At 40.2% G+C, this 27,174-nt stretch overlaps 1 protein-coding gene across 11 annotated transcripts in view; it reads right to left on the bottom strand.

Annotated features, from left to right (window-relative positions):
* Positions 1 to 1,069: 1,069 nt before the first annotated feature.
* Positions 1,070 to 27,174, bottom strand: part of LRCH2 (leucine rich repeats and calponin homology domain containing 2) — a 100,636-nt gene continuing 74,531 nt past the window's right edge. For 5 of the 11 annotated variants that reach the window (XM_048863018.2, XM_048863021.2, XM_048863020.2 and 2 more), the window contains 6 exons: positions 26,067 to 26,117; positions 24,368 to 24,425; positions 22,428 to 22,540; positions 21,208 to 21,345; positions 20,816 to 20,893; positions 18,233 to 19,458 (listed from right to left, as the gene is read on the bottom strand). In XM_048863018.2, the coding sequence (XP_048718975.1) occupies positions 19,339 to 19,458; positions 20,816 to 20,893; positions 21,208 to 21,345; positions 22,428 to 22,540; positions 24,368 to 24,425; positions 26,067 to 26,117 (558 nt within the window). In that variant the 3' untranslated portion in view covers positions 18,233 to 19,338. Of the gene's footprint in view, positions 2,085 to 3,650; positions 14,353 to 14,379; positions 15,488 to 18,232; positions 19,459 to 20,815; positions 20,894 to 21,207; positions 21,346 to 22,427; positions 22,541 to 24,367; positions 24,426 to 26,066; positions 26,118 to 27,174 lie in introns of those variants that run through there. The other 6 variants (XM_048863019.2, XM_048863024.2, XR_012670055.1 and 3 more) reach the window with 5 other exon arrangements.

Here is a 27,174-nt window from a genome sequence, read left to right as displayed (position 1 = left end):
GCCAAGGTGAGGTACAAAAGTTATCGTTACACATTAGCATCCGTAATTTGGAAGATAAAAGTAGTGTGACCAAGGCCCTAGCAGCATGCAGTTGGAAAGTTTGGGCAACGGGTAGTACAGAACTGGTAGGTGGCTGCAGAGGCTTTGTTGGCATGAACCTCCTCCATGCTCATTGGAAAGCCCAACTATGAGGACCCACAGGTGGTCAACCTCCCCGACAAGCTTTTTTTCTAATTGTGTTGGGGAGGAGCATCTCCTATGTGTGCGGCGGGGGGGAGGGAGGGGGAGGGAAGGGTGTCTATCCAGTAGAGTGACCCATTCTCATCTCTCTCACAACACCTCCACAAGAAGCTCCCTCAGGAAGTGGCTGCAGTGGTAATGGGCTGCTAAAGTCAGCAACGGCACTCTGCTGAGCTGTTCGGCTGGCTAGCATGGAGCTAGCACGACAAGATGGCAGTGAGTCCTTGGCTGCTGGAGATGCAGATGAGGAGTCATCTCTGCTCCTGTGGCCAGCTTCTCAGGTCAGCCTGAGCATTCAGCAGGCCCAGACAGGTTACGTGAAGCAGAGGAGAAGACCCATGGAGCCTAGAGTCTCATGCCATATGAGTAATACAGGCTGGGAGCACTTCTTGTGAATGGATTCAATCCAGAGTTGCAGTTGGCTAATACCCAAGGTTACCGTTCACTTTTAAGTCTTACTCCCCTGCAGGACTCTGCTACTTTTCATGACATTATGACAATCTTAGAAGTAACTGGAAATTAAAGGAATATACAAATAGATATATTACAAAAACAGAGCTAAGCAAAACCCGCTTCAGCATCTTGATGCATTCAAACTCCAAGTAATTCCTATGGTTTCCTTGGTGTATTGTACCGGGCGAAGCAGTGATGTGGGGGCCTCTGCATTATCTCAAGGGAACTTACCTTGATTATGAAATTGGATATTTTCATCTCTTAAATGACTAGTAGAAAAATTCTCTCTTTACCAGGCTATATTTTGATTGCTGGAGAGTTAAAAAGGGCCATAAAAAGTTATGTCCACTCCATGAATAACGACAACATCCCAACCTCGTGCTGATAAAACCTTTATGGGACACTAACATATATTCCATTTTATGTGTGTACAAATACATGTCATTTTTGTTATACTAAAGAGAGAACCATTTTATAATAAACCCAATGTTAAAATCCTGGAAGGACAGATGTTTACTGAGCAGTTGAAAAATACAATGTTCAAATCATTTTATAAATTCATCACATTTTAAAATATCAGTTGAAAAGGTTAAGGAATTACTATATACAGGCTGGTAATTGTAACATTTTCCTATTAAAATACAAATGAGGTTATAATGATACACATTTAAATCTTTAACGTAGTTCTGAAGTTCACAGGTAATTAATGTTTTCTAATTCTTTTTACACTGTACTAGTTACTACCTGCAAGTTATCATTGTGCTCCCCTACAGAGATGTTTATTGTTCAGTTACAAAGGCAAATGTGTTGAAATGACTTTGTAAATTAGGATATAAATCAATTTTCTCCTTAGCTGTCAGATCAGAACATTTATTATTATGAGATTTCCATCCTGACAGAGCCCTCGTTTGGAAATAAAGCAAACAAATTATTACATATGCGTTTTGGGAATAGTTTTGACATGCTGAAATAGCAAGCAACCTTTTTAAAAAAGAACTCTAAGATATACAGAAATCACTTCAAACTTTTTAATAGCTATCTGAAATGCTAAATATGTAGCAAATTATACCTTGATCGATATTTCAGTTTAATATAGTCTCACAAACATGATATGTTGAAGGTTGGTTTTTTGTTTTGTTATTTACATTTTATGGTGATTCCACAAGCAAAAGGTACTGGAATGTTGCGGTTTAAATAGGGACTGTAGTATGTTCATAATTGCCAACTGTGCACAAAAATCCTCTTTCTGCAGCTTCCACAAACTCTTGCCCCTGCACACAATTAGAGGGGGAAATTTTTCAAATGCCAAGGTCAGGATAAAGAATCTCAATCGAACAATCACAGCACGATGGTTGGAAGCTGAGAGACATCAGCTGCTTGTCATGTGGCCACTGAAAGAAGATTTAAAAAAACAGACTTTATGTGAATGAGAACGTGTGTTGCATGACTGGTTAAAAGACCACCTTGAGAAGCACTGGAGACTTCAAAACACAAATGGAGAGTTAAGCTCTTCCTTGCAATAGTCAAGGATGTGTGATGAAGGAATTGTACACAGAATGAGTCACAAATAGTCCACAGGAAAGAAAAACAGACAGGTATTGCACAAGAACCACATGAAAACAAAGATTCCTGTGTCACTGCCCAGGCTAGTGAGATGTGAAAAGAAAGGTTGCATAAGTACACAAACGATGTTTGCATAAATGATGGCTGCATTACCAGCTAAGAGGGAAAAGGTATTGTTGCAATATTCTCTAGAAAACACACGCAGTGCTATAAAGTCCTCTTCATCAACAGTATTGCCAAGAGCGTCTGCCTTTTGTACTGCCTTTAACAGAGGTGGTGAATAGAAAAACAGTACGCACTGCCCTGGTCTGAGCTATGTAGCCAGCAGGTGGCACCCTAAAAGCAAGAATAACAGGGTCCCCTTGGCCTAATAAATTAACCTTCTCCTCACACCTCTCTCTCGAGAGCCCCCTGAATGCTCAGTTTCTCTAGAAACACCTCCACCTGGAGATTGCAGATTTTTAGATTATTAAATATCCTTTATGCAGTACTGACCTGTCTCCGTGACTGTGTGGAAACTGGGTATCAGACTTAACCAAAGAACATTTTATGTTTAAACCTTAAAACCTTGAATTTTTGCTACAAAAGAATTCTTTTAATACCTGCTTACAAGCTTTCTCCAAGGGATTTGATCCACTTTCTTTGTCATGCTTTTTCTCAATTTCTACTTCATAATTTCGCAAATTGGGCTTCATAATAGCAGAATGGAAGACTAGGCTTTGCTGCAAGATACCAAATCTTACATAATGAACCACCCCCCCCCCAAAAAAAACAACCACAAACAAACAAACCAAAAACAAAACAACCCCTATGCAAAAGGGAAGCTTTCATGCTTTTAGTGTTCAGGAAAGCTACGGCCAAGGAAATCTCAGTTTAAAAAAAAAATAAACTAAAAGCTAAAAACAGGCAACAGAGAAGAGAGTGCCATCAGCATTGAAGTCTTGTATCTTAGATTATGATTTTACTATCAGAGCAACTAAACGTTAGAAGGATCCAGAAAACACATAGATGAGCTGGTCCTCAAATATACAACCTACAGGACAATTGTTGGTCTTACGTAATATAAATTAGGAACGATTCCACATCAAAGAGTCCTCACTAGGAGTGAGGATCTCTTTGTCTTCACAGGTTGTGCACTGTTGGTCAAACAAGACATCACATAAACTCTACTACCCATAAGAAGGTCTTTCTATACACAAAGTATTGTGGCAGAAAAAAGTATGTTAACTGTTAAGAGAACAAAACCTGTGATGCAAAAAGTCTTCATTGTTGCCTCTTAAACATCAGTACTGGCCTTTAAAAGAGGCTTTAACTAAACAATAGGTAAATCAGAATTTGATAAGTTATATACCATAAGATATAAAAGATTAAAATGAATAACTTGACGACGTGGAAATTATGAAACAGTCTATTTTATACATAGAATATGTACACTGGTTTTGGACATGTGGGTTTTATCCATGCAAATTCAATACAAAACTATTTACAAAAAATAACAGTAGGATTGTTTTTCAAAGAAACATGTACATGTTGGAAGCTCCAGCAATAATGGAAGTCCTGAAAAAAGACATAAGATCCAGTATTGTACACATAGGTGAACTTAAAACTGAGGAAAAGGATTTACAGAACATGAAATGCAGAATGAATTAAAAGGCAATATCAAATAGTTGTATTATAACTCCACAATTTAAGCATTTGCTGCTACTTATATGATCGCTTTCCAGATATCTGTCTCAGAATTACTTTGTAAATTTTGCGTACATTACATTTTGCTGATTTGGTTACATTGTGTTTTCTGAGTTTTATAATCAGGAAAAAGGTTCAAAAAACAAAATATATGAATACTGACCAAGTGATAATTTAACATGGTTTTTAAGCAATCACATTTTCTTGGTTCTACAGATTACACAATAGTTAAAAGTTAATTCACATTAATCCCACACTATTCACCAAACAATCCCTTTACAATGTTTGCGTAATTACTACACAAACAGGACAAACATATGCATATACTGTAGATGCAACACAGAACAGTGGCAACTTGGAAATTCCCACTCTTGTGGCAATGCCCTATCAATGCTTACTACAGTACATGGGTTCAGTAAACAAAACTGTACTAATACTTACAAATAAAGGGTTGATCCTGCATGTGCTCTACCAACAGAACTCCCATTGCTCAGTGTTAATTCCATGTGCGCAGCAACATGGTCAGGCCCAAAGTAAGCACTGCCATTCTGGGCAGATTTTACTGATTTAAAAGAACAAAAAATCCCACACTTTTGTGGTTACCTTCACATATTTGATCTGTCTGGCTTTATGATGGTACTACACTTCCACTGGGGGGAAAGCCTTAACTTTGCTTTAAGCACCAACAGATTGTTTTAAATGGGTTGCTATGTAGCTCAGTTATAAACACACAGGGGAAAGCCTAGTTTCCCTGAAGTCAAGGAGAGTTTTCTCATTGATTTCAATGGGGCTAGAATTTCACCCACTGGGATTTAATTTGTATTCGAATTAATCAATTCCTCTATTTTAAGACTTGTTAGAAAAGTGAGGGAGATGTTTTGTAAAACTTTTCAAGGACTGGCATTCTGATGCGTGGAACAGAAGGAACTTATACTTAAAGAACCCGTGTTTAAAAAAACATTAATTTACTTTAAAAGCAATTAGAATATCATTCAGAGTGACTGATGCCATCATGGTTGTTACTGTTTTCTCCTACCAGCCTTAAAAATTATCTTTAGGTGGCTTTATAAACTAAAGCATGTTTTAAAAAACTAAGGAATAAAGAAAATGAGAGTGAAACACAGCGTAGTATAAAACTACAATTTAAGACTTAACAGAAACGCCCTAGAGACAATATCTTTTAAAATCAGTCAATACAAAGCTCTAGTCTATGAAGTAAAAATTAAAACCATTGTCAGAGATTAAACTGAGAAGGAAGCTTCTCTATTTTAACCACAGGGCCAATGTAGAGAAAACAATTTTCATGTTAGAAATAAAAGTGTAATGTTTTCTTTTCACATTTCTATCACCAAAATAACTGCACATAAGACTTATTGTGCTTTTAAAAAAAACAAACCTGTGCATTTTATATACACGTTTTGCCCACAGGTTTGTAGAGACCTCTATAAACGCACTGTGTGTATATTATGCTTCACTGTGTGTTGCACATGTAATGGCCAAGAGTGTTAATACTATTTCTTTTCATACGGTTACAACTACTGTATAGTAGCTCACAAACTAGAGTCAAGAAGCAGTCTTAACTCCAGGGAAATTTCTTCTAGTTTGAAGCACTGCACGCTCCCCTAACAAGCATTCCTTTCAGGAGTCCAATATACCAGTATTTTTGGAGTGAAAATTATTGGAAAATGCCCACTCATGCCTCACTTTCCCCAAATAATTATTCTGGTCTTTCTTGACTAAGATATTCTGCTCTCTAGGCAGAGAGGGTACTGCCCCTTCAGATGCTCCACAAAAGAGGATTTGGGTTTTCACAGCCACAAAACCCTAGCCCCCTTATCTGTATACAGCAATTGTGTTTGCAGAAATGATCTTGGAGAAGGCACTGGTTCTATCCACTGCCCAGTGCTCTAGGGAAAGTGGATGTGCACAGAAGGATGGGAAGGGAGCGTTCTTTCCTTGAGGACTGTCAGAAAGGGAATACATTTAAAGGACTTTTTGTGACCTGAATGCCTCCCACCTTGTTTTTGAGCTCTGAAATGGAGCTGTCAGTCAGTGAGATGAAGAGGAGGCCAGCGGATGCTACTCTCCATCATCCCACAAGCACGGGCACACAGGGAGGGGAAGGGGCAACTGGAAGGGACTCTTGACAGACCTAAAATGAGAAAGCCAGGACCTTCCTGCAGGACTAGGATAGAGGAACAGAGTCCTTAGCCTTTGGGAAACTGAGGAAGCAAATTCTATACCTACTATAGCCTGTACAGAGAGATGTGGGTCCAGAATTAGGAGGTGATCCTTTCCCCCCTAAAACTATATTGTAATTCCAAACCATCTTTCTTCCCCCCATTCGCTTCACCAGGCTAACCTGTCTTCTGAATAATCTGGTCTGGGATACAGCCAGCATACACCCCGCTGGAAATTCTATACCACACAAAAATTGCACATATCCTCTTGTATATGGACCACTAGAATTTTCCTTTACAATTTCAGATCAGAGTGGTGTTCCTTTATTTTTGTGTGACTTTTTAAAACATCAGGCATTTCATTTTCAGCTGGAAATTGTTGGACATGACAGACCAGTGTTTCAAAATGCTCATTTAAAGAAAGGATGCACCCTTTGGTCTAAGCTGGTGCAGAAAATGGTAAAGGGAGGTTGCTTAACTGTAACTAGAAGTTCTTCGAGATGCGTGGTCCCTATCTGTGTTTCATACATGGGTAAGCATATGCACCATGTACAAGTCCAGAGATTTTTAGTAAGCAATGTCCGTTGGTCTGCATGTGCACAGTTGCTCTCCTCATGGTGCTCTGACGGAGGGTATGAAGGCAGTGCAGGATGATGCCTCTTCAGTTTGTTCTCTTACCATGAATCCAGTCATCAGCCACCAAAGAGGGGATGGAGAGTGGGTAGTGAAATACAGCTAGGGACCATATATCTCAAAGAACCTCCAGTAACAGGTAACCTACCTCCATTTCTTCTTTGAGTGATGGTTCCTAGGTGTACTCCACACATGGGAAATTAGTAAGCAGCAGTCAAACAGGAGGTGGGAGCAAGGATGAAGATGGTATGCATGTCTGTAGTACTGCCATTCCCACAGCCATATCTGCAACACAGGTATGGACCAATGCAGAACCTCTGAAGGCACTGCTTGTAGCGAGTAGATTACATCTCAGAGATGCTACAGAGGTGGTCTTGGCTCCAGTGGAGCAGGCTCTCACCCCTTCAGGATGTGAGAGATAAACATGTTAGCTAGTAGCAAAGATTCAGCTCGAGATCCTTTTAGAGAGTCTGTGCATAGAGAATGCTTGAGTCGTTGATGGCTCTGCTAAGGCGCTAAATAGTCTCGGTGGTTTCCTATTTGCTTTCATTCTCTCCACATAGAACACCAGTGCCTGTCGGACATCTGGAGAGTGAAGCCTACTCTCCTCATCAGAAGCATTGAGGTTTTGGGGGAAAAAATGCCAAAAAGTGGATGGTTTGTTTTATGTGAAACTCAAATTATTTTAGGGATGAATTCCAGGTAGAGGCAGAGAGGTCTCTTTATGAAAAGTGGTATACAGAGAATTTGCCTTGAACGTAAGTGTGGCCGTACGGGCCATGTAGCTCAACATGCTGTCTGAGAGTGGCCAGTGCCAGATACTTCAGAGAAAATAAACAGAACAGGGGAATTTTCAGTAATCCATCCCGTCCCAGCTTCTGGCAGCTGGAGCTTTAGGAACACCCAGAGCATGGGGCTGCATCCCTGATCATCCTGGCTAATAGCCATTGATGGACCTATCCTCCATGAACATGGGCTCAAAAAAGAACTAGATACTCTTGACCTTCACAGCATTCTCTGGCAACAAGTTCCACAGGTTTACTGTGCATTATGTGAAGTACTTCCTTTTGTTTTAAACCTGCTGCCTATTAATTTCATCATGTGACCCCTGGTTCTTGTGTTATGTGAAGGGGTAAATAACACTTCCCTATTCACTTTCTCCACACCCGTCCTGATTTTACAGACCTCCATCACACCCTCATTTAGTTCTCTCTTTTTTTAAGCTGATCAGTCCCAGTCTTTTAAAATCTTTCCTCAGATGGATGCTGTTCCATACCCCTAATTATTTTTGTTGTCCTTCTCTGCACCTTTTCCAATGCCAATGCATCTTTTTTTTAGACGGAGTGACCAGAATGGCATCAGTATTCCAGGAGCAGGCATATAATGGATTTATAAAGTAACATGATATTTTCTGTCTTATCTGTCCCTTTCCTAATGGTTTCAAACTTTGTTAGCTTTTTGGCTGCCACCGCACATTGAACAGATGTTTTCAGAGACTATCCACATGTACTCCAAGAGCTCTTTCTTGAGCGGTAAGAGCTAATTCACACACACTTAATCATTTTATATCCTGTTATTTTTGTATCCCATTGATTATCCTCATCACACCAAGTTTCTTGGATGCCTGCTACATCAATATCCTCAGTTAATGCCAGGCAATTTAGTTCACCCATGCTGCTATTCAGACTCCTAGTATTTTAAATCAGCACTTACAACATTTGTCAACATTCAGTTGTTTGCCTTCATGTATTATATTTAAATGGGATTCTAATTTTTTACTGTTCCTCACTAGCTCCAATCTGTACTTTACATAACTTCTTTCCTAACCTCTTATCCTATCTGGGCCACCATTACCCTGTATCTAATGTGAACAGAAAGACTCTGACTTGATAAAGATCTTGCCCAAGAAAGAACCTGAGAAACTTTATGAGGTACGGGTGAATGCCTAAGTGAAAAGCAAGCATCTTTCATGTCAAGATCTGTGAACCATGTTGCCCTCTTCCTGACAGGGGATTATTGATGCCAACGTGACCATGCTGAATTTTAATTTTCAGATGAAGACATTTAATTGGTGTAGGTCAAGAATTAGTCTCTATTCTCTGTCCTTTTTGGGAACTAAGAAAACTGGGCAATAGAATCCCTTCCCTTGATGATGAGGTGGCACTCGTTCTATGGCTCCTTGCTGGAGAAGATCTGCCTCATGTAGGATTGCCTCATGAGCTCAGGGGCTGAGACGCAGGTTTGTGGGTAGGAGGTAAACTCAATTGTATAGCCTGAGTGAATAATTTCCAGCACCCACTTGTCTGTTATTGCCCTCCAATTGGGGATGCAATGAATAAAGTGGCCATCAAATACTTGGGGGCAGGGTCAGAATAATGAGGCATCAACACAGCAATGCAGATGTTGCATGTCTTGTCAAAAGAAACTCTTAGGTAGGAGGTTGGAATCAGCTGTGGTAGATCTTCAGGAAGCTGTGTACCTTGGTCTCTATACCCTTGGTCGCTCTTGTGGTGGTTTGTGAGGGGGCCATCTTGGCCTGTACACTTGTTTGTGGTGCTTCCTGTGGGACAAGGGTATTGATGTTCAGAGAGTGAAGTGTTGTTTTCAAGTCCTCAACACAGGGAAGAGACTCATCAGTCTTTTAATTAAATAAGTTAACTTCATCAAAGTGCAGATCTTCAATGGTACTTTGCACCTCCCAAGGAAAACGTGAGGACTGTAACTAGGATTCTCTCCTCATAACTGAAGTTGCCATTTTTTGGAAGCAATATCAGCAGCATCTACTGCATCCTGAAGAAATATTTTGGCCACAAAGTTCACCCTCATCAATTAGGTTCTGGGATTGGGCTCTATCCTGCTGAGGGAGTTTGTCCTTGAAGTCAAAATACTCACCTTAATTGGTGAAATCATATTTTGCTAAGAGGGCCAGGTTGTCAGCAATTTGAAATTGAAGGCTTGTTGAAGAGAAAACTTCTCCCTCTCCCTAGGAGATTGAGGCATTTTGCACCCTTGTCCAAAGGTGTCATCTTGGGGTGTTGCGGCCCGGACCTCAGTGGCTGCTGAAGTTGGGTGCTGAATGTGAGAACAAAACCTGCTTCTTTAAGTGGAATGAAGTAGTGCTTTTCAGCCTTTTTTGGGGGTGGGAGTGCATGAGGCAGGAGCGTACCACACTACCCTGGCTGGATCCATGACTGTTGACTGGGAGGCCTCTTGACTTGGACCTGAGGGTTGCAAGATATTCAACAGCTGTGCTGAGACTCCTGAACCTACTTGAGCTGCACCTGGAACTAAGACAACACTTTTTGTGAGAGCTCCTGATATTGCCTATGATCATCAGCAATTGGGGTGACTGCTTAATCTAGGTAGGATGATGTGAGATGCCACCAGAACCACTGGAAGAGTCAGATCTGGCTCAACTTCCTCCCCCTCACACTCCAATGGAGCTGTTTGGTATTGGGTAGGAGAGCATAGGTAAGGTTCATTCGTGGATCAGGGTGCCAAGAGTAAGAGAATCTCTTAGGGCCCCAGTAATGCCACTGAGAGAGGACAACTGGTTGGGAGTGGGGTAGGGTGGACACCATGGCATTAGGAACCATCAGTCCCTTGGAAAGTCATACTTTGACAGAGGACTGAACCCTGATTTCCTGGAAATTCTGTCCATACTTGCCTCCTTTTGTAGATGTAGAGGTTCAAATGTAGCCCCTGACCAATCTGATGTCTAGTTTGGTTCCTGATTAACCATTGGAACCGTTGATACCAATGGATGGGTACTCAGGTTCGTATATGAGAAAGGAGATTAACTCTATGCCCTCAAGATGGTTTCCTCCTCCGGTACGACGATCTCTCTAAATAAGGTTGGACGTAAGAGGGGAGGGGACTGAGGACACAAGAGTGAAAATATCCCCTGGGGAGACATAGGTCTCAGACCGCCACATAGTGTAGGGTGTTTTGGTGGTCAGGGCCACTGGATCAGACACTTCCCTGGTTACAGTAGACATTGGATTTTTCTGAAACTGTGTTGGTGCAGAGTATGATCTGGATGCTGAAGGTAGTGGATGCCTGTCTTTTGGTTTCTACGTCGGCACCAAGATCAGTAGCAACAGATCTGTACTCCTGCATGCCACATTCTCCTGTAGAAGAGGTTTACTTGGGCCTAAGTCCTTAGGATCTGTGTGCAAGGACTCACCCAACTTGGATGGAGTTGGGGAAGGATCTCTTCAGGTCAGATTCTGAAGAGGATCTTCGCCCCTGTGCTTGTGAGAGTGCCCCATACTCTCACGAGAACCCTTTGATTCTTTAGCCTTGCAGGTTGTAGCCTCGGCTCCTGACTTTGTGCTCAGAGAGATGCTGCCTGTTGATTGAGACCAGTGTACAGACGGGGTGTCCCCAGCCCGGATGCAACTGGGGTCTCATGTTTTTTCCCCATGAGGTTCTCTCTCAGTCTGAGTGCTCAACCCTCATGAATTTGGGGAAGGAGTAGCAGATACTGCACATAGCAGGGATGTGAGCCTTGCCAAGACAGTAAAGTCAGCATTGATGTTGGTCACTCACTGAGGAGCGGGGGGGCAGGAAACAGTTCTCAAACCCTGGGGCTGTGGGCAGAGTCCTCACCCTTGGAGGAGGATTTCTCCAAAGTGGGGAAAAAACTAACTAAACTACACTATACTAAATACTACAACTCGAAAATAGTAAATAGATAGTGCAAATACTAAAAACTATCGGGGGAGGGTAGTTTCACACACAGATTGAAAAAAACAATGGAAGCAGCTGTGGATGCAGAAGATTCCACCTCAGGCCACGTGGAAGGAATTGGAGAGGCGTCAGTCCGCTCTGCCTCATACGTCCTCGGTGCAGACTCGAGAAGAGAAACTGTGTATGTGGACCAACATACACTGCTCACTAAAAATCTCCAGACTCTGATGCATGGTGCATACATGTACTATCACTCGAAGAAGTAGTATGTCTAACCAGTGCAGAATAATTTTTAACAGGAAGAAGGGCTAAAAATCTTGTACAAATTACCAGTGAAAATATAAACTAGAACCTACTAAACTGAGACAAAAGTTAATGAGATTGTTCCATGGTAAAAGTAGACCTTTTAATGAAAGCGAAGTCTTGACATTTTGTCATTTACCAAATTATGGAAAAGATGTTGGGAAAGCTGGAATTTGGTAAAGATGCATTTCATTTCAATAAGTGTTTTATTGTCTCTGTGTTGGAATCCAGACTTATTTTGAAAAAGCCAGACAAAATGCAGCCCTATGTTATGCTTTGGCATTTAAGAAAATATCAAAAGGAAACAACGTCAGAGCTTAAGTGATCCTTTACTTCATTTTCACATGCTCTGCCTGTGAAAATGAACACCAGTAGTTTTGAAAATATATTTTAAAACTGAAAATATTTATGGAATACATCTTCGCATGGGTTGAATCTGGCAATAGACTTTAATGCCAATTTTTTTTTTTTGGAAGAGAATGGCCTCCAAGTCACCAAACACTTAAAGAAAAATGCAGTTTTCACTATAGTCCCCACCTCCACAATTGAGGCTATTTAGCTTCTTGTGGTACAAAAGTTGTGCTCCTGAGGAATTCTCTCAATAGTGCACATGACAAAATACAGTACTTTACTATATAAATGTATTAATGTATATATTTTAGAGCTTTCTGTGGCTTACCACAGAACTGAAAAGAGGTGAATCGTTTACAGCTTTTAGAAGTACCCTAAAATTTACAGTGGCATTATCTAAAAAACCGCTGCTAGAGACCTCCACACCCAAACCTCTGCTCAGGCTCATTAACTCTTATAAAACCTTCTCCTGATCTTTATTTTGTTTTCAAAATACTGTAGGCTTTCAGTTTCCATAAGATCAGAGGGCGAAATCTTGGTCCCATTGAAGTCACTAGCAAAACTCCCAATGACTTCAATGGAGCCAAGATTTTACTTGGAATCATAGAATCATAGAATATCAGGGTTGGAAGGGACCCCAGAAGGTCATCTAGTCCAACCCCCTGCTCAAAGCAGGACCAATTCCCAGTTAAATCGTCCCAGCCAGGGCTTTGTCAAGCCTGACCTTAAAAACCTCTAAGGAAGGAGATTCTACCACCTCCCTAGGTAACGCATTCCAGTGTTTCACCACCCTCTTAGTGAAAAAGTTTTTCCTAATATCCAATCTAAACCTCCCCCACTGCAACTTGAGACCATTACTCCTTGTTCTGTCATCTGCTACCATTGAGAACAGTCTAGAGCCATCCTCTTTGGAACCCCCTTTCAGGTAGTTGAAAGCAGCTATCAAATCCCCCCTCATTCTTCTCTTCTGCAGGCTAAACAATCCCAGCTCCCTCAGCCTCTCCTCATAACTCATGTGTTCCAGTCCCCTAATCATTTTTGTTGCCCTTCGCTGGACTCTCTCCAATTTATCCACATCCTTCTTGAAGTGTGGGGCCCAAAACTGGACACAGTACTCCAGATGAGGCCTCACCAATGTCGAAGAGAGGGGAACGATCACGTCCCTCGATCTGCTCGCTATGCCCCTACTTATACATCCCAAAATGCCATTGGCCTTCTTGGCAACAAGGGCACACTGCTGACTCATATCCAGCTTCTCGTCCACTGTCACCCCTAGGTCCTTTTCCGCAGAACTGCTGCCTAGCCATTCGGTCCCTAGTCTGTAGCTGTGCATTGGGTTCTTCCGTCCTAAGTGCAGGACCCTGCACTTATCCTTATTGAACCTCATCAGATTTCTTTTGGCCCAATCCTCCAATTTGTCTAGGTCTTTCTGTATCCTATCCCTCCCCTCCAGCGTATCTACCACTCCTCCCAGTTTAGTATCATCCGCAAATTTGCTGAGAGTGCAATCCACACCATCCTCCAGATCATTTATGAAGATATTGAACAAAACCGGCCCCAGGACCGACCTCTGGGGCACTCCACTTGATACCGGCTGCCAACTAGATATGGAGCCATTGATCACTACCTGTTGAGCCCGACAATCTAGCCAGCTTTCTACCCACCTTGTAGTGCATTCATCCAGCCCATACTTCCTTAACTTGCTGACAAGAATACTGTGGGAGACCGTGTCAAAAGCTTTGCTAAAGTCAAGAAACAATACATCCACTGCTTTCCCTTCATCCACAGAACCAGTAATCTCATCATAAAAGGCGATTAGATTAGTCAGGCATGACCTTCCCTTGGTGAATCCATGCTGGCTGTTCCTGATCACTTTCCTCTCATGCAAGTGCTTCAGGATTGATTCTTTGAGGACCTGATCCATGATTTTTCCAGGGACTGAAGTGAGGCTGACTGGCCTGTAGTTCCCAGGATCCTCCTTCTTCCCTTTTTTAAAGATTGGCACTACATTAGCCTTTTTCCAGTCATCCGGGAGTTCCCCGGTTCGCCACGAGTTTTCAAAGATAATGGCCAATGGCTCTGCAATCACAGCCGCCAATTCCTTCAGCACTCTCGGATGCAACTCGTCCGGCCCCATGGACTTGTGCACGTCCAGCTTTTCTAAATAGTCCCTAACCACCTCTATCTCCACAGAGGGCTGGCCATCTCTTCCCCATTTTGTGATGCCCAGCGTAGCAGTCTGGGAGCTGACCTTGTTAGTGAAAACAGAGGCAAAAAAAGCATTGAGTACATTAGCTTTTTCCACATCCTCTGTCACTAGTTTGCCTCCCTCATTCAGTAAGGGGCCCACACATTCCTTGGCTTTCTTCTTGTTGCCAACATACCTGAAGAAACCCTTCTTGTTACTCTTCCTTACTATTCATGTCAGTTAAATTATTACTATTTCCTTTCTTAATTTGTTCCTTTATACAGTACATTATTTAGGACCCTGCTTATGTTATGGAAGGGCTTTAGAAATCTGGACACAGCTGAGCCTTTTTGATGGTCTGTCAATGACTTGCACTCCTGTGTGCCATGACAATCAAAGTCACAGATCTAATCAGTCCAGCCTTTAATTCATAGAATCATAGAATATCAGGGTTGGAAGGGACCCCAGAAGGTCATCTAGTCCAACCCCCTGCTTGAAGCAGGACCAATTCCCAGGATATAGATTGTTTATATGTAAACTATTGGGACACTTTAGTAAGTGTATTTCTGAGACAGTTCGAAGTCATTCAGTCACTCTGAACTAAGCACTTTAATGCCACTACTTAAAACATGCTATAATCACTTAGAAATGCCTTAGCTGAGATATCTTATTCCTTAAAAGGACAAAACATTCTTACATTATACATTGGAGCCATCCAAATATCCTGCCAATCTTTGGGGGAACAGAAGAAACATATGGGGCCAAAGAAAACATTTTGATATGTTCAGACAAATAATAATAAAAATGAATATTATAGTTTTATATTATCTTGGGGTAACTTGAAATTGAATGCTCAATAAACAGCACGTGAATAACTCCTATGATAGTTTACTCGTCAAAAGGTAATGAGTGAGATTTCCTAAAGCTCTTACTGTTGGCATAACTCTATTCCTATTCAAGTCAAGCCAATGCTGAGTGCTCTGAAGCCCCCACCAAATAGGGCCCAATCTGAGTAGCCAGAGAAGGTCCTACACAAAGTGGAAACACAGTGTTTCAAATGTGCAGGATGCTGGGATCTCTTCACTCCATTTGATGCCCCAGTGCAGAGCAGAGGCAGTTTCCCACATGGAAAAGTCAGGAGAAGACAGGCTACTGGGGGCAGAGAGGGTGAAGTTAGTGGATCTGTAAGCAGATGTGGCTAGAAATAGATAATAAATAAAAGGATTGATGATGGCTTCTTATGATTAAAGACGTTTAGAAACAATCGAAACATGCAATATTACAGTTAATTCCATCAGCTAGGAGCATCCTTCTACAGGCTGCTCTCCCCTTGTCTGTACGTGGAAGGAGGGTAGGGACTGCTACTTCCACCAAGTGGGCTGGGCTAACCCAAGGGAATGGCCAGGCCCAGCCACACTGCATCCTGATCAGAACCCTGATTTCTGCATGGAAATCTAGAATTCATTCAATATCAACCTAAGGAACCTTGCCCTCCAAAGCTGCAGTTGTGGGGTTTATTTTGAATTCTGAGGTGAGGGGAAAAGAAGCGCTGTAGACACCAATGCCTCCCCCATTTTCAGATTGGAGGTATTGTTTCTCCATTCCTTAAAACATGGAGCTGTATTAACTCCTTTTTCAGTCTCTTCTGCAGCTGCTACTACTCCACTCCTGGGGGAATTCTGCACCATTGCGCAATGCAGAATTTGTGCAGAATTAATGTTCTGGGCAGAATTTCCTTTCTCCCTGCAGAATTGGCGCTGCACAGCTGCTGGCTGCCAGTAGGGGCCAGCAAAGTCCGTCTCTCCAATACACTGCTGGAGAGAGAGGTAGGGTTCGGGCAGCTGCGGTTCCTAGCACGCCCTGAAGAAAGGAGGTGGCAGCACACAGAAAACTCCGTACAAGCCTGGGACCCAGCATCAGGCTGTTTTTCCCCTCTGGATCCCTGCGCAGGAGGAGATGCTTTTGTGGGTAAAAAAACTCACTTCTTCAGATGCATGGAGTCATGCATCTGAAGAAGTGGGGTTTTTACCCACGAAAGCTTATGCCCAAATAAATCTGACAAATTATTTTAAGCTACTTAGGGACAACTGTGCTAACTTTTATTTATTTATTTATTTATTTTTAAGTGAAACTAGTGTACTACACTGACAGCTAGACTTCTTAATGTTAAAATTTTAAGTCAGAATGTAATCTTCTCTTGACATATTGCAATACTCCACAAGGGATCAACAAAAACTAAGTGACTAGAAGTTGTCTTAAGTGAGGCTTGCACTGTATTCAGAAAACTTTACAGAGGAAACTTAATTCCATCAGGAAAACTGAAGTTTCATTCAGGATTGGTGAATGTATTTAAACAGTCCAACACACACCTGCATTATCCAATTTAGATGATCGTTAGACAAGTCTGAAACTTAACTTAATGTCTTTGCCACCAGCAAGTCTGTGGTTAACACTACTGAAACAGGAATTGCTATTTTTGTAGTCAAGAGGGTATGTATAAAAAACTGCAAGATGGTAACAGTTGTTAATATGGAACATTTTTTCCTCTCTTTGAATGATCAGGTAATTCTTCAGCTATTAAAATACAGCAAAAGTAACCAACACCAATCTGCTTGCTGAACTAAATTTCCTCGTTCACTGTCAGCTCAGCTACATTTATTTTCCCCCCGATATTGTATTTATGTGAAATGAGAATACATTGACCCATTCTTTTTTAAAATGGACCTCTCCTATGAATATGAATTAAGATAAACAATAAAAAAGGATAATTCAGAGGAAAGATAAATGAAACTACTTATTTGAATGGCCGAACATTATATGGAGCCAATTACAGTTTCTGCATGAGTACCTGTTTAAATGATATTTTAATGTACATGATTTTGTAAAGGAGGGCATGGCTTTTTTTAAATGAGCTGTATTTGAGAATGCACTCTATAAACAATAGCATATGTTAACAAGAGCCCATGAATTACTTTTACTTCAATGACAGGTTTCAGAGTAGCAGCCGTGTTAGTCTGTATTCGCAAAAAGAAAAGGAGGACTTGTGGCACCTTAGAGACGAACAAATTTATTTGAGCATAAGCTTTCGTGAGCTACATGCTCAAATAAATTTGTTCGTCTCTAAGGTGCCACAAGTCCTCCTGTTCTTTTTATTTCAATGGATTTTAGTTAAAGAACATTAAAATAATTTTATCTTCTAAATCTTTTAGCCATCGGGATTTTTATTTTCTTCTCAACTGGCTTTGATGCTTCAATTAAAGCGAGTAAGGAAGAAATAAAGCAATATTTTCTTCCTCATTCCTTAGCAAAATGAAATGAAATAGCGTTAGGTCAATTGGCACAAGAGTACAACTTAGTTTTTTTTACACCATCTGGCACACAAGGTTTTACCCTTGGTCTAAAGCAACAGTCTAAAAATACAACGGTGACATACCCAGAACCCAACATTTTTGAGCGAGTCACATATTTACTAAGAAGGTAAACTTGTTTGTTTGGGAGGAAGCGGAAGAGATAGAAAGAAAGGGAGTCAACTGTCCATCGTTCTGAAAGTTCTCAGAACACCATGGGAAAAATCAGTCAGAAAAGTTGTAGAATCAAACAAGTACTTAAACCCAGAAGTTCCAGAAAGCTTCTGTTGTGGGGATTTAATTTTTTTTTTTTTTAAACATTTGTTCCCAAGAGTTTGATATTCTCAGCACAGAATTAAGTATTGATAATTGGTGACACTGGTGAAAATGAGAAGCACTGGTGCAAAAGTGTGATGATACAGGTGGTTATTTCCAAAATAAGTCCCTCTCAACAAACCTGTAAACACTGAAAAATATAAAGATTCCCAGCTTGAATTTTTTTAAAATCTAACTTGTGGTGATTTCTGTTATTGTAAAAAACTAAAGCAAAATCAGGAACAACATGATGCAAAATCCTGAAAGTCACAGCATAAACCTGAGATTTTGGAGGCTTTATCAAAACATCCTTAATGATTATTATGTATGCGTCACTAGTCCATATATTTCTTATTTAACTATGGATGTCATGGTTTGTCCCAAACGAGGAAAATAACTCTCAGTGACAATTTTTGTTAATAATACATTAAAACAGAAGTGATTGGGTATTATCAAATTAAATAGCATAAATAAAATGTATTTACATTATTTTCCAATCATTAGACAACATAATCAATTGTGCAACTTAAAACACCTAACACCAAAAACGTGAAGCATCATTTAAATCTTCACATATTACTGACCTTACAAAAAACTATTAAAATATTTTAAAATTCCCATTGTATCTATGTCAGACAAAGAAACTGCAAAAACGTTTAAGACTATGAAGAGTCATCAATTACACAGGCACTTCACATGTAAACAATCTACCATACAACTGAAAAAATAGTTTGGCACAAACTTAGAAGATTGGAAAATACACCTTTTCCCTCTATAATGTTTTGTGTAATTACCATACATCCAACTAAATACTGGAGATGTTAGAAGGATATAAATTACAGTCAGAAGTGCAAGAAATAAAGAACTCAAATACAGAGCTATATGAAACAAAAATGGATTAAATGTGATCTGTCACTCAGATTTTCACGATCATACTGTAGCTGGTTTTTGTTTTATCTTTACATTTAATCCAAATGATTGACAAACTTTATAGTAGGGCTTTGTTTGGTGTGTGCGTGTGTTTTCTCCTGTATAAAACAAAACTAAACAGAATTTTCAATGTAGTAAAAAAAAATCTAGCTTTTAAAAATAATGTCATGAAACATTAATGGGAAACTTGGAACTTATATTACCTGGACAGAGAATCTGATGTTGTTAAAATCTCTCGTGCATCCAAGTTTTAAAACATCAGTATAACTGTATATTTAGGTAACAGTCAGTTTGAAATCAAAGTTTTATGTGTCCCTTCAAAGTAAGGCTCTGTCTAAAGTGTCTGGGCAGAAACTACTTCTGATGGCTTGGATGTTCCCATTCAGGAAGCTGAACTGCTTGGCAGCAATCTAAATCAATAGATCAATGATAAGTTGTCTGGTTTCCAAAAGTCAGGTTACACAGAGGAAAGCTGGGATGCTTTAGATGAAGGTAGTTCAAGCAGAGCCTGAACTGTAAGACCAACTTTCACTAGACCCCTTTCCTCCAAAATGTGATGAGGCAGGCAAAGCCTTTCCTGAAAAATAAAATGGTACATGCATCATATGTCAATCATTCTGCACAGCTTGGGTAAAAAGTGTACTTTTAAAAGACTTCAACACTCAAATACCTCACTATGACTAATTAGAGATCCATGTAGAAATCTTCTCTGGTCAATAAGTTTGCATATGCATCTATTGCTACAGCAAGATTTTAAGTCTGACAAGGTGCTCAGAAGTTAAGTATATCTCACATAAGATCTGATAATTGCAGTGTGAAAAAATCACACGCACCAATTAGTAAATTAGAGCAAAACAAAAACTAAAGACTGTTTCATTAAAATGTTACACTAAGAAGAAATAAACACTATTTCTTAGAAGGTTCTGACAGTTTTAGTTTATTGACCATTTAGGGCCAGAGACTCCCACCTGCTTTCATAAACAGAGGGAGCAAAATGGAGTGAGGCAAAACGGGGTAGTGCTGGTCAGTGTCAGACTTCTTCCTTCCTGCTCCTTGCAGAAGCTCCAGTACAAGTTGGCTGTAAGGAGGGTTACAATCTGCCAGAACTCAAGAATGAATCAGCTCCCACCTAACCCATAGGAATTCTCTTATAAGCATTACATTCAACATGAACCCTTTTTCTCTACAGCCAGTAGGAGAGTCATTGGGAGCATGACTTCTGCAGGAGTGGTGCTGATATGGAGAGTGGGAGCAGAAGCACAGGGCTATAGCTAAGGAACTATGGTTTTCAGGGTTAAACCACTTTCCTGGCCTATTGAGGTGGAGTTAAACGGCCACTGGCAGAACAGTCATGTGGCTACTGCAAATATAGACTCATGGAGCTTCCTCTCCCCTAATGCACAGAAGAAAATGTGGCCCTTAATTTTTCCCTTCATGGAGGAGGTGGAAGAAGGAGCGTGGGTAAAATGAAAGTGAGGGACTAGTAACAAGGATTAGAGATGAGCTAGTACAGTTAAGAGCCATGCAAGCTTCTTCTATGTAGCTCTGCCAATGCACCTCGTGATCTGCAAAATTCCTTTCATTCTAGTCCAAGATCTTTTCTAGGCAGATATTGCCATTCATGCCACAATGTGCCACTAAACTAAGGGTTTCTGATAAACACACACACAGCTCTTCTCTAGCACTTTTCATCAGTAGATCTCAAAGCACTTCATAAAGAAGGTCACGATCGTTATCCCCTGAAACTGAGGCATAGGGAAGTGACCTGGCCAAGGTCACCCAGCAAGCCAGCTGCAGAGCCAGGAATGGAACACAGGTCTCCCAATTCCTATTTCACTGCTCTAGGCTTTCTAGATAACCCAGAAAAGTAAATGCTGACATATCCTGTCTGTGATTATTAATAAGTATATTAATCAATAAAGTGATTAGTATACCTGTGGCACGCCCAATTTTTTACAAGCATCAAGAAAGTTTTCAACATTTCTTCTGCACTTTGCCATACTGAGTTTAGGCTGTAAAGATAGGATGTTAGATCTTTGTTACGCATTTATAAAAGGACTTTATAATTATGATGCAAATTCAGTAACAGTTGTATTAGAAACAAGCAAAGTTAGAAAACTAATTTAAGGACATAGTACATAACAGACTGCTAAACCCTTGAGCCTTAATGTAGCACCAAATACTTGTTTATTGCATCCTGAAATAAAATGAAAATTGATAATATAACCATTTAAAATAGCGAAGATAATTCACAGTTTTCTAGTGCTGAATTCCAACAGTTTGCTTTCACTTCAGATAGAATAAAAAGGATGTAGAGCTGACTCACCACTGCTGGTGATGGTACATGAATACTTGCAACAGAACGTGGCCTTATGTGATTGGCTAGATGGCAAAGAACAACCCCATCCATCAATGCTGCTCCAATGTCATCCGGCAAAATGACTTTCAACCTCGATTCAAGATTCTGTAAAACAGAAGAGCCCATAGTACATGCTATTCTTCTTCTACTCTGGGGGTCATACCCACACAGACACACCCAGAGATGGTTGGAGTGAAAACATATTTTGCAGACGTGGGGTGTCAGCCATCCGACAAGTGATAATGGAGTGGTGAGGGATGGAAGTACCTACACTTGTGTAGCAAGAGAGTCGGAGGAAGGAAGAAGTGCTATTCACCACACAAATTACAAGCCTTCATGGAAAAAGGGGCAGGAAGCACACTAGATTAATCATCTTAGGAGCTGAGCTTCTCCTAAACAGCTTAACTGGACATGAGCAAATTGCTACTACAGCAGGAGATGAGCTGCTATCATGGTATTATATAGGATATGGATTCAGTGTTTAAGTGACATCTCTGTACATCATGTGCTCTTTACATGTGTGCAGCCTCTGATGACGTGCAGCTGGGAATCTGAGGATGAATTAAAAATATAACTAACACATCATCAAGAAGAACTGACTGTTCTAAGTTTCTGTTATTTAACCATTATTTAGTAGCTGCATAAAAAGTTAACCTTTTTTAAATAATTAAGAATGTAACTTACAAAATGATTTTCTGAATAGAGGCATATAGGAAAACATTTCTTCAAAACACTGAAATTTAGATCCAACATGGCATTATTCACACTCTTTTCAGTTAAGGTCCTTCCCCCAAAGCATGTCTGATGATTCAGGGATGATGATTCAAAACCCAGGGCCAACTCTTCAGATACATGCCAGAATGTACAGCTCACTAGTCAAGAGGTGGGTACCATTCTCTTTGTGCCATGTTACAACAGCATTTGGCTCTCAAGGGCCAAACGTATGGCCCAGATTCACATGGTGTAGGGGTATCCCAGCTGCACCCCCTTTCCTACCCTGGTAGGAGAGATGTGCTACCTACAACCTCCTAAAGCGGAGTTACAATGCTGCGGTTATCACCCTTGCACTGCCTGGGCCACGTAGACAGGTTTTATAACAAGTACATGCTGGTGGTGCAAAGAAAAGTAAGCAAACAAGGGTGTGGCCCCACCAGTTTGAGCCTAAACAGCAAGTCATGGGCACGTACATTGCGAAGATGTCTTATTTGTTCCCTTTCTTCCCTTAAATGCTCCATTTTCCTCCTCATTGTAAATCCAGGGTCCACTACCCCATAGTCCTGGCGAGAGGAACGGTTGAAAGCTGTGATAAAACAGACAGTTGTCAATATTTGGAACACCCCCACTATGGAAAAAAAAATCCATCAGTAAAGATAAAAGAAGAAGATCATAGTTATTGAAATGTTAAGCAGAACAAGTATGTTTCAATGCTATAAAGTGACTACAATAGCGTGAGGCTCAATGGGCTAGCAGCAACATGTAGTCTCTAGGTGTTAAAGGGAAGCACATTGGCTCTTCCTTCAAATGTCTGCATTTGTGCCTGGAAATTAGGTAGGTAGCAAATCTGTCTGGGTACACAACTATCCTTTCGTTTTTGACAGGTTATACCATACTGGTTTTAGAAAATATCTATTCTTATAGCTTTTTGCTGTAGCCCAGCATAAAAATGTTGTGGAAGGAACTCCCTCAATTTTTTAAAAACCATAAATTATTAAAATAAATATTTAAAAGTAGGTCATGGGAGAAAGTTTATGAACCCACAAGTTATGACTATGAATTTTCTTATTGACCAAACCTTCATAATGCTGCACTGCTGCAATGGAAAGGACAACGTTAAGCATTCTAGTTTGCATTTGGTTTATCACTCTCCACTATCAAAAACCTTTGCAGGTGACTATTTTATTATTTGATTATCCTCATACTTGCAAATACCAATATCTTTGCAGTGTTTAACTTGGAAGAATTTTCATAATATTTAGAAATATTGTAACTTATTACACTTTTAAGTTTAATTCTTGTGAAAACACGTTGAAAGAGGAGGAAAGAATCTAGACATCCCCAATAGTGAGTATTTTATGTAACTTGTTCCTAATGCCAACACTGCATCCTACGCATAAAAAATGTGTATTCTCGTCTTAACCACTGAGTCTATGGAAATATCCAAAGCATAAACTTCTTAAAAGGTGGAACTCTTTTTATAACACACTGTACATGAGAGTGAACTGTCCACAGAGATACAATAAATGACCAACTGCAGAATGCATTTTGATACTGAATGCTTACAAGCTAGTTTAAACAAGAACAAATTTGTTAAGATAGCAAAGATTGACCTAATGCATACTGTACAGAGGTACAGCAAGCTTTTCCTAATGAGCTCAGAAACTCCCACATGTTCAAGTGAAATTCCTCATTGTTTGGCCAAGGCGGTATTTCTTAACTATACTTTAACTAGTTAATACAGAACATGCATATGACTGATGCAAATCTCAGAAAATAACACTAACTAAAAATGTGTAGCCTTGCTTCCTAGTCTTCAGAAAATTAAGGTCTGCTTTAAATAACAATCTTTTACGAGGAGTTAGCAGCTCTCTGGAAGTGGCAAGGGTATGGCAGCCTCAATGTGCTGAGCTTAATGATGTTTGGCAAACTCTGAAACCCCACATATTATTTCAATGGACAAGAGCCTGCCCCTCTGTGAAACTCCCAACCATTGATTGCCAAAGGCCGTTCTGCATTGTTCCCCCCCCAACCCAGAGGATGGCCAAAGACACAAAAGAGAAATCAACAGAGCCCTGCAAATCCGCAGATATTTGCTTTATATCCCCGGATATCTGCATCTGCGGATATTCGGACCATTTTTGCTGATCTGCGCAGGGCTCTAGAAATCAATGTAGCAAATAACTGCAATTTCAGGACAGTGCAGTTATGAGCTTGTCAGAGTAGCTAGCCACGCCTCTTCCAACTGTGCACTTGCCAGAAGTCAACCGTGGGCACTGTACTATGTAGTGGCCCCTCCCCTTCTATTTGTTCCAAAGAGTCCCAGTATCACATCTCTGCTGTCCCAATCTTCAGCTCCAATGTGGGAAGCAAGATGTGCTGTGGCATACTGTATTAGAAACCACCACCTTACCTGATCTTGGTTTGAGACCAAACGGACCGTGAGAGTTACTGTCTGTCCTTTCATAGTCCTGTTAAAGAGAGAGAATGTATCAAGTTTTCTGCAATTTTCTCCAATTCTTGATGAAAAATTAAAAAAAAAGTTTTCACACCCTAAACTTTTGTTTCCATGATGACAATGTTTATTTTGATCATATTTACAGAACATGAGAACCTGCTTTAACTTAATTGAAAAGCTATAATGATGGGGAAGACATTAAAATAAGAAAGCAGCGAATGAAGACTCACCATCCGCAGATGAGAGAAAGACATAAGCCTCTTCTAGGCACAAAAGTGGCAAAAGTTTAACTCAAATCTGTTTTTAAATCAACTTAAACTAGTGCAAGCCTCTGCGTGGACACATTTATAAGCTAGCTGTGAACACTAAGTGTGATCCCAGCCTTTGTGTGGATAATGTAACTAAATCTCTATAAAAGCCAATGCTAGTTAACTTGGTGCTACTTAAAAAGAAAAGGAGTACTTGTGGCACCTTAGAGACTAACCAATTTATTTGAGCATGAGCTTTCGTGAGCTACAGCTCACTTCATCAGATGTTTTGCTTGTGTATGCAAGCAAGGCCAGAACCACTTACAGAACAATGGGAAATGACAGCATGGGTAGGTTATTGTACAATGAGCAGCTTGTAGGTAGACAGCCACTAATCCAAGGCTGTCTCTCCTCTGCTGGGACAGTACAAACCAAGATCTGGTGTGGACACCCTTTGCAGCTCAAATGGCGGGGGGGGGGGGGGAAGAGGGGCGGAAAATAGACCCAGGAGGGATTATCTTTCTGTTTTCAAGAAGAAATTACTTTCAGCAGCTGGGACAGTGGCCTTTCCCATCCCAAAAGGTGGCGAACGGAAACTAACTCCTCAGTCTCCTGATGTGCTTCAGATCCCCGATGTGCTTGGAATAGTCTCCCAGCCCCCTCCACTGTATACAGGAGACTTCTTCCTCATGCCACACCCTTGTGATCCCCCTCTGACAGTAGGTGGAAACCTTCAGCTTCATTGGGTGTCTTTTTTCTTGGGTCAGTACTGTAATGCAGCTGACAGCCAGGGAAACAACATGGGCAGGCCACAAAGCGTTTTCCTTCCTAACCTTCAAACAGCCAGAGAACCACACTGCCCAGGTAAAAGATGCATAAGAGAGTCACGACTGTGGGGATGAAACCCCTTAAACTAGAGGGGGGCCTTTCACAATTCTGGCTCCTCTAGGTCCTAAACCATAACTTGTTTTTAAAACTCTGAAATGTTACACATGTAGGTAGCTAACACACTGTCTCTGTTCAATATGAAAGCTATGATTTCTCTCTTCTAAAGTAGCTATTTTCACCAGCTACAATAAGAGAGGCAGAAAACAAATGCTGCTTTCTTATACACCAACCTTTTAAAAAAAAAAATCAGAGGGAGTGAGAGATTTGATGGTAGTGGAGGCAGGACAAGTTAAGGAAGTTAACAAGGAATCTGTCCTTGATTCCTACTTATTTCTGCTTTTAAATGATTTCACAACTGCACAATATTTCAATTCCTCTTTCAAAGCAAAGCCTATTGATGAACATTTTCTGGTTTGTCCATGAGTTACATGTTTTTGCACAGTGAACCACAATGAAAACAAATTAGCACATACAGAAAATGTTCACTGAAAGAAAAAAACAAACAAACAAACTTGTACCTCAGATGATACAGGAGACTGTGGGGACACATTAGTATTATCACTGTCTTGCTAAAAAGAAATCAAAGAGATGAAATTATAAAATGAAAGTTATGATTTTGAATAGGTATAATATGAAATTATGAAAATGCATACAAAAGACATGACACATGCAACATTTCTTCCTCAAGCGTCAGGCAAAGTGGTAGTGACTACATCAAAAAAATTACAAATCAACTCAATACACATGTACAACAGCCATAATTTGACAAAGGGTATTTCCTGTTGTAAAACATCTTTATCTTGAACACCTCAATACACGGTAAAATGTGTAAGTCTATTATTCATTAAATACATTTCAATTTGATATATTTCATTTTCAAGCTAATGTTATTTTAAAATAAAGTCCTTTCATTTAGTTGTAAAATGTTTAAATCACAGAGCAGACCTTTATCTATAAACGTTATTTCGGAAAAGATTAGAACTAGTTACTGCAGTTTTCCTTTAAAGATGGTCACAAAAATAGCATTCAAGTTGTCACTGGATCTTTCTTTGAGATCCAGCTTTTTCTACACTATAGAACAAATTTTCTCCAGATTTTAACTTTAGATGCATCTACTAATTCACACTTGAGTAACTATAGCAGTTGAACTGGTAACTGCGAACAATCCAAAGGATTGCTTTTTGTGTTTCCACATTGTTAAAGGACAAAAAAAGGTAAAGGAAGAATATTTCAGCCACCCTGACCTTGCAAATGGAAAGGTAACGGACAACATTATGGTTTGCCAGTGGTTTCGCTTTAAATATTTCCAACAAGAAACAAAAGACAAGACAAAAAAAATGAGGGTAAAAAAATGAATTTCAAAAATAACTAACTCTACCGTTACAATATTCCAGACTTTCAAATGCTAAGCATGAATGAATATGGTATTAGCTAGAGCTGTCAATTAAATCACAGTTAACTCACATGATTAAGTAAAAAAATTAATGGCGATTAATCGCAATTTTAATTGCGCTGTTAAACAATAGAATACCAATTTATTAAATATTTTGGATGTTTTTCTACATATTCAAATATATTGATTTCTATTACAACACAATACAGAGTGCACAGTGCTCACTTCATATT

This window comes from Caretta caretta, chromosome 9 (genome assembly GCF_965140235.1).
Source record: "Caretta caretta isolate rCarCar2 chromosome 9, rCarCar1.hap1, whole genome shotgun sequence".
NCBI lineage: Eukaryota > Metazoa > Chordata > Testudines > Cheloniidae > Caretta > Caretta caretta.
This window is presented reverse-complemented; position numbering and strand designations above follow the sequence as displayed.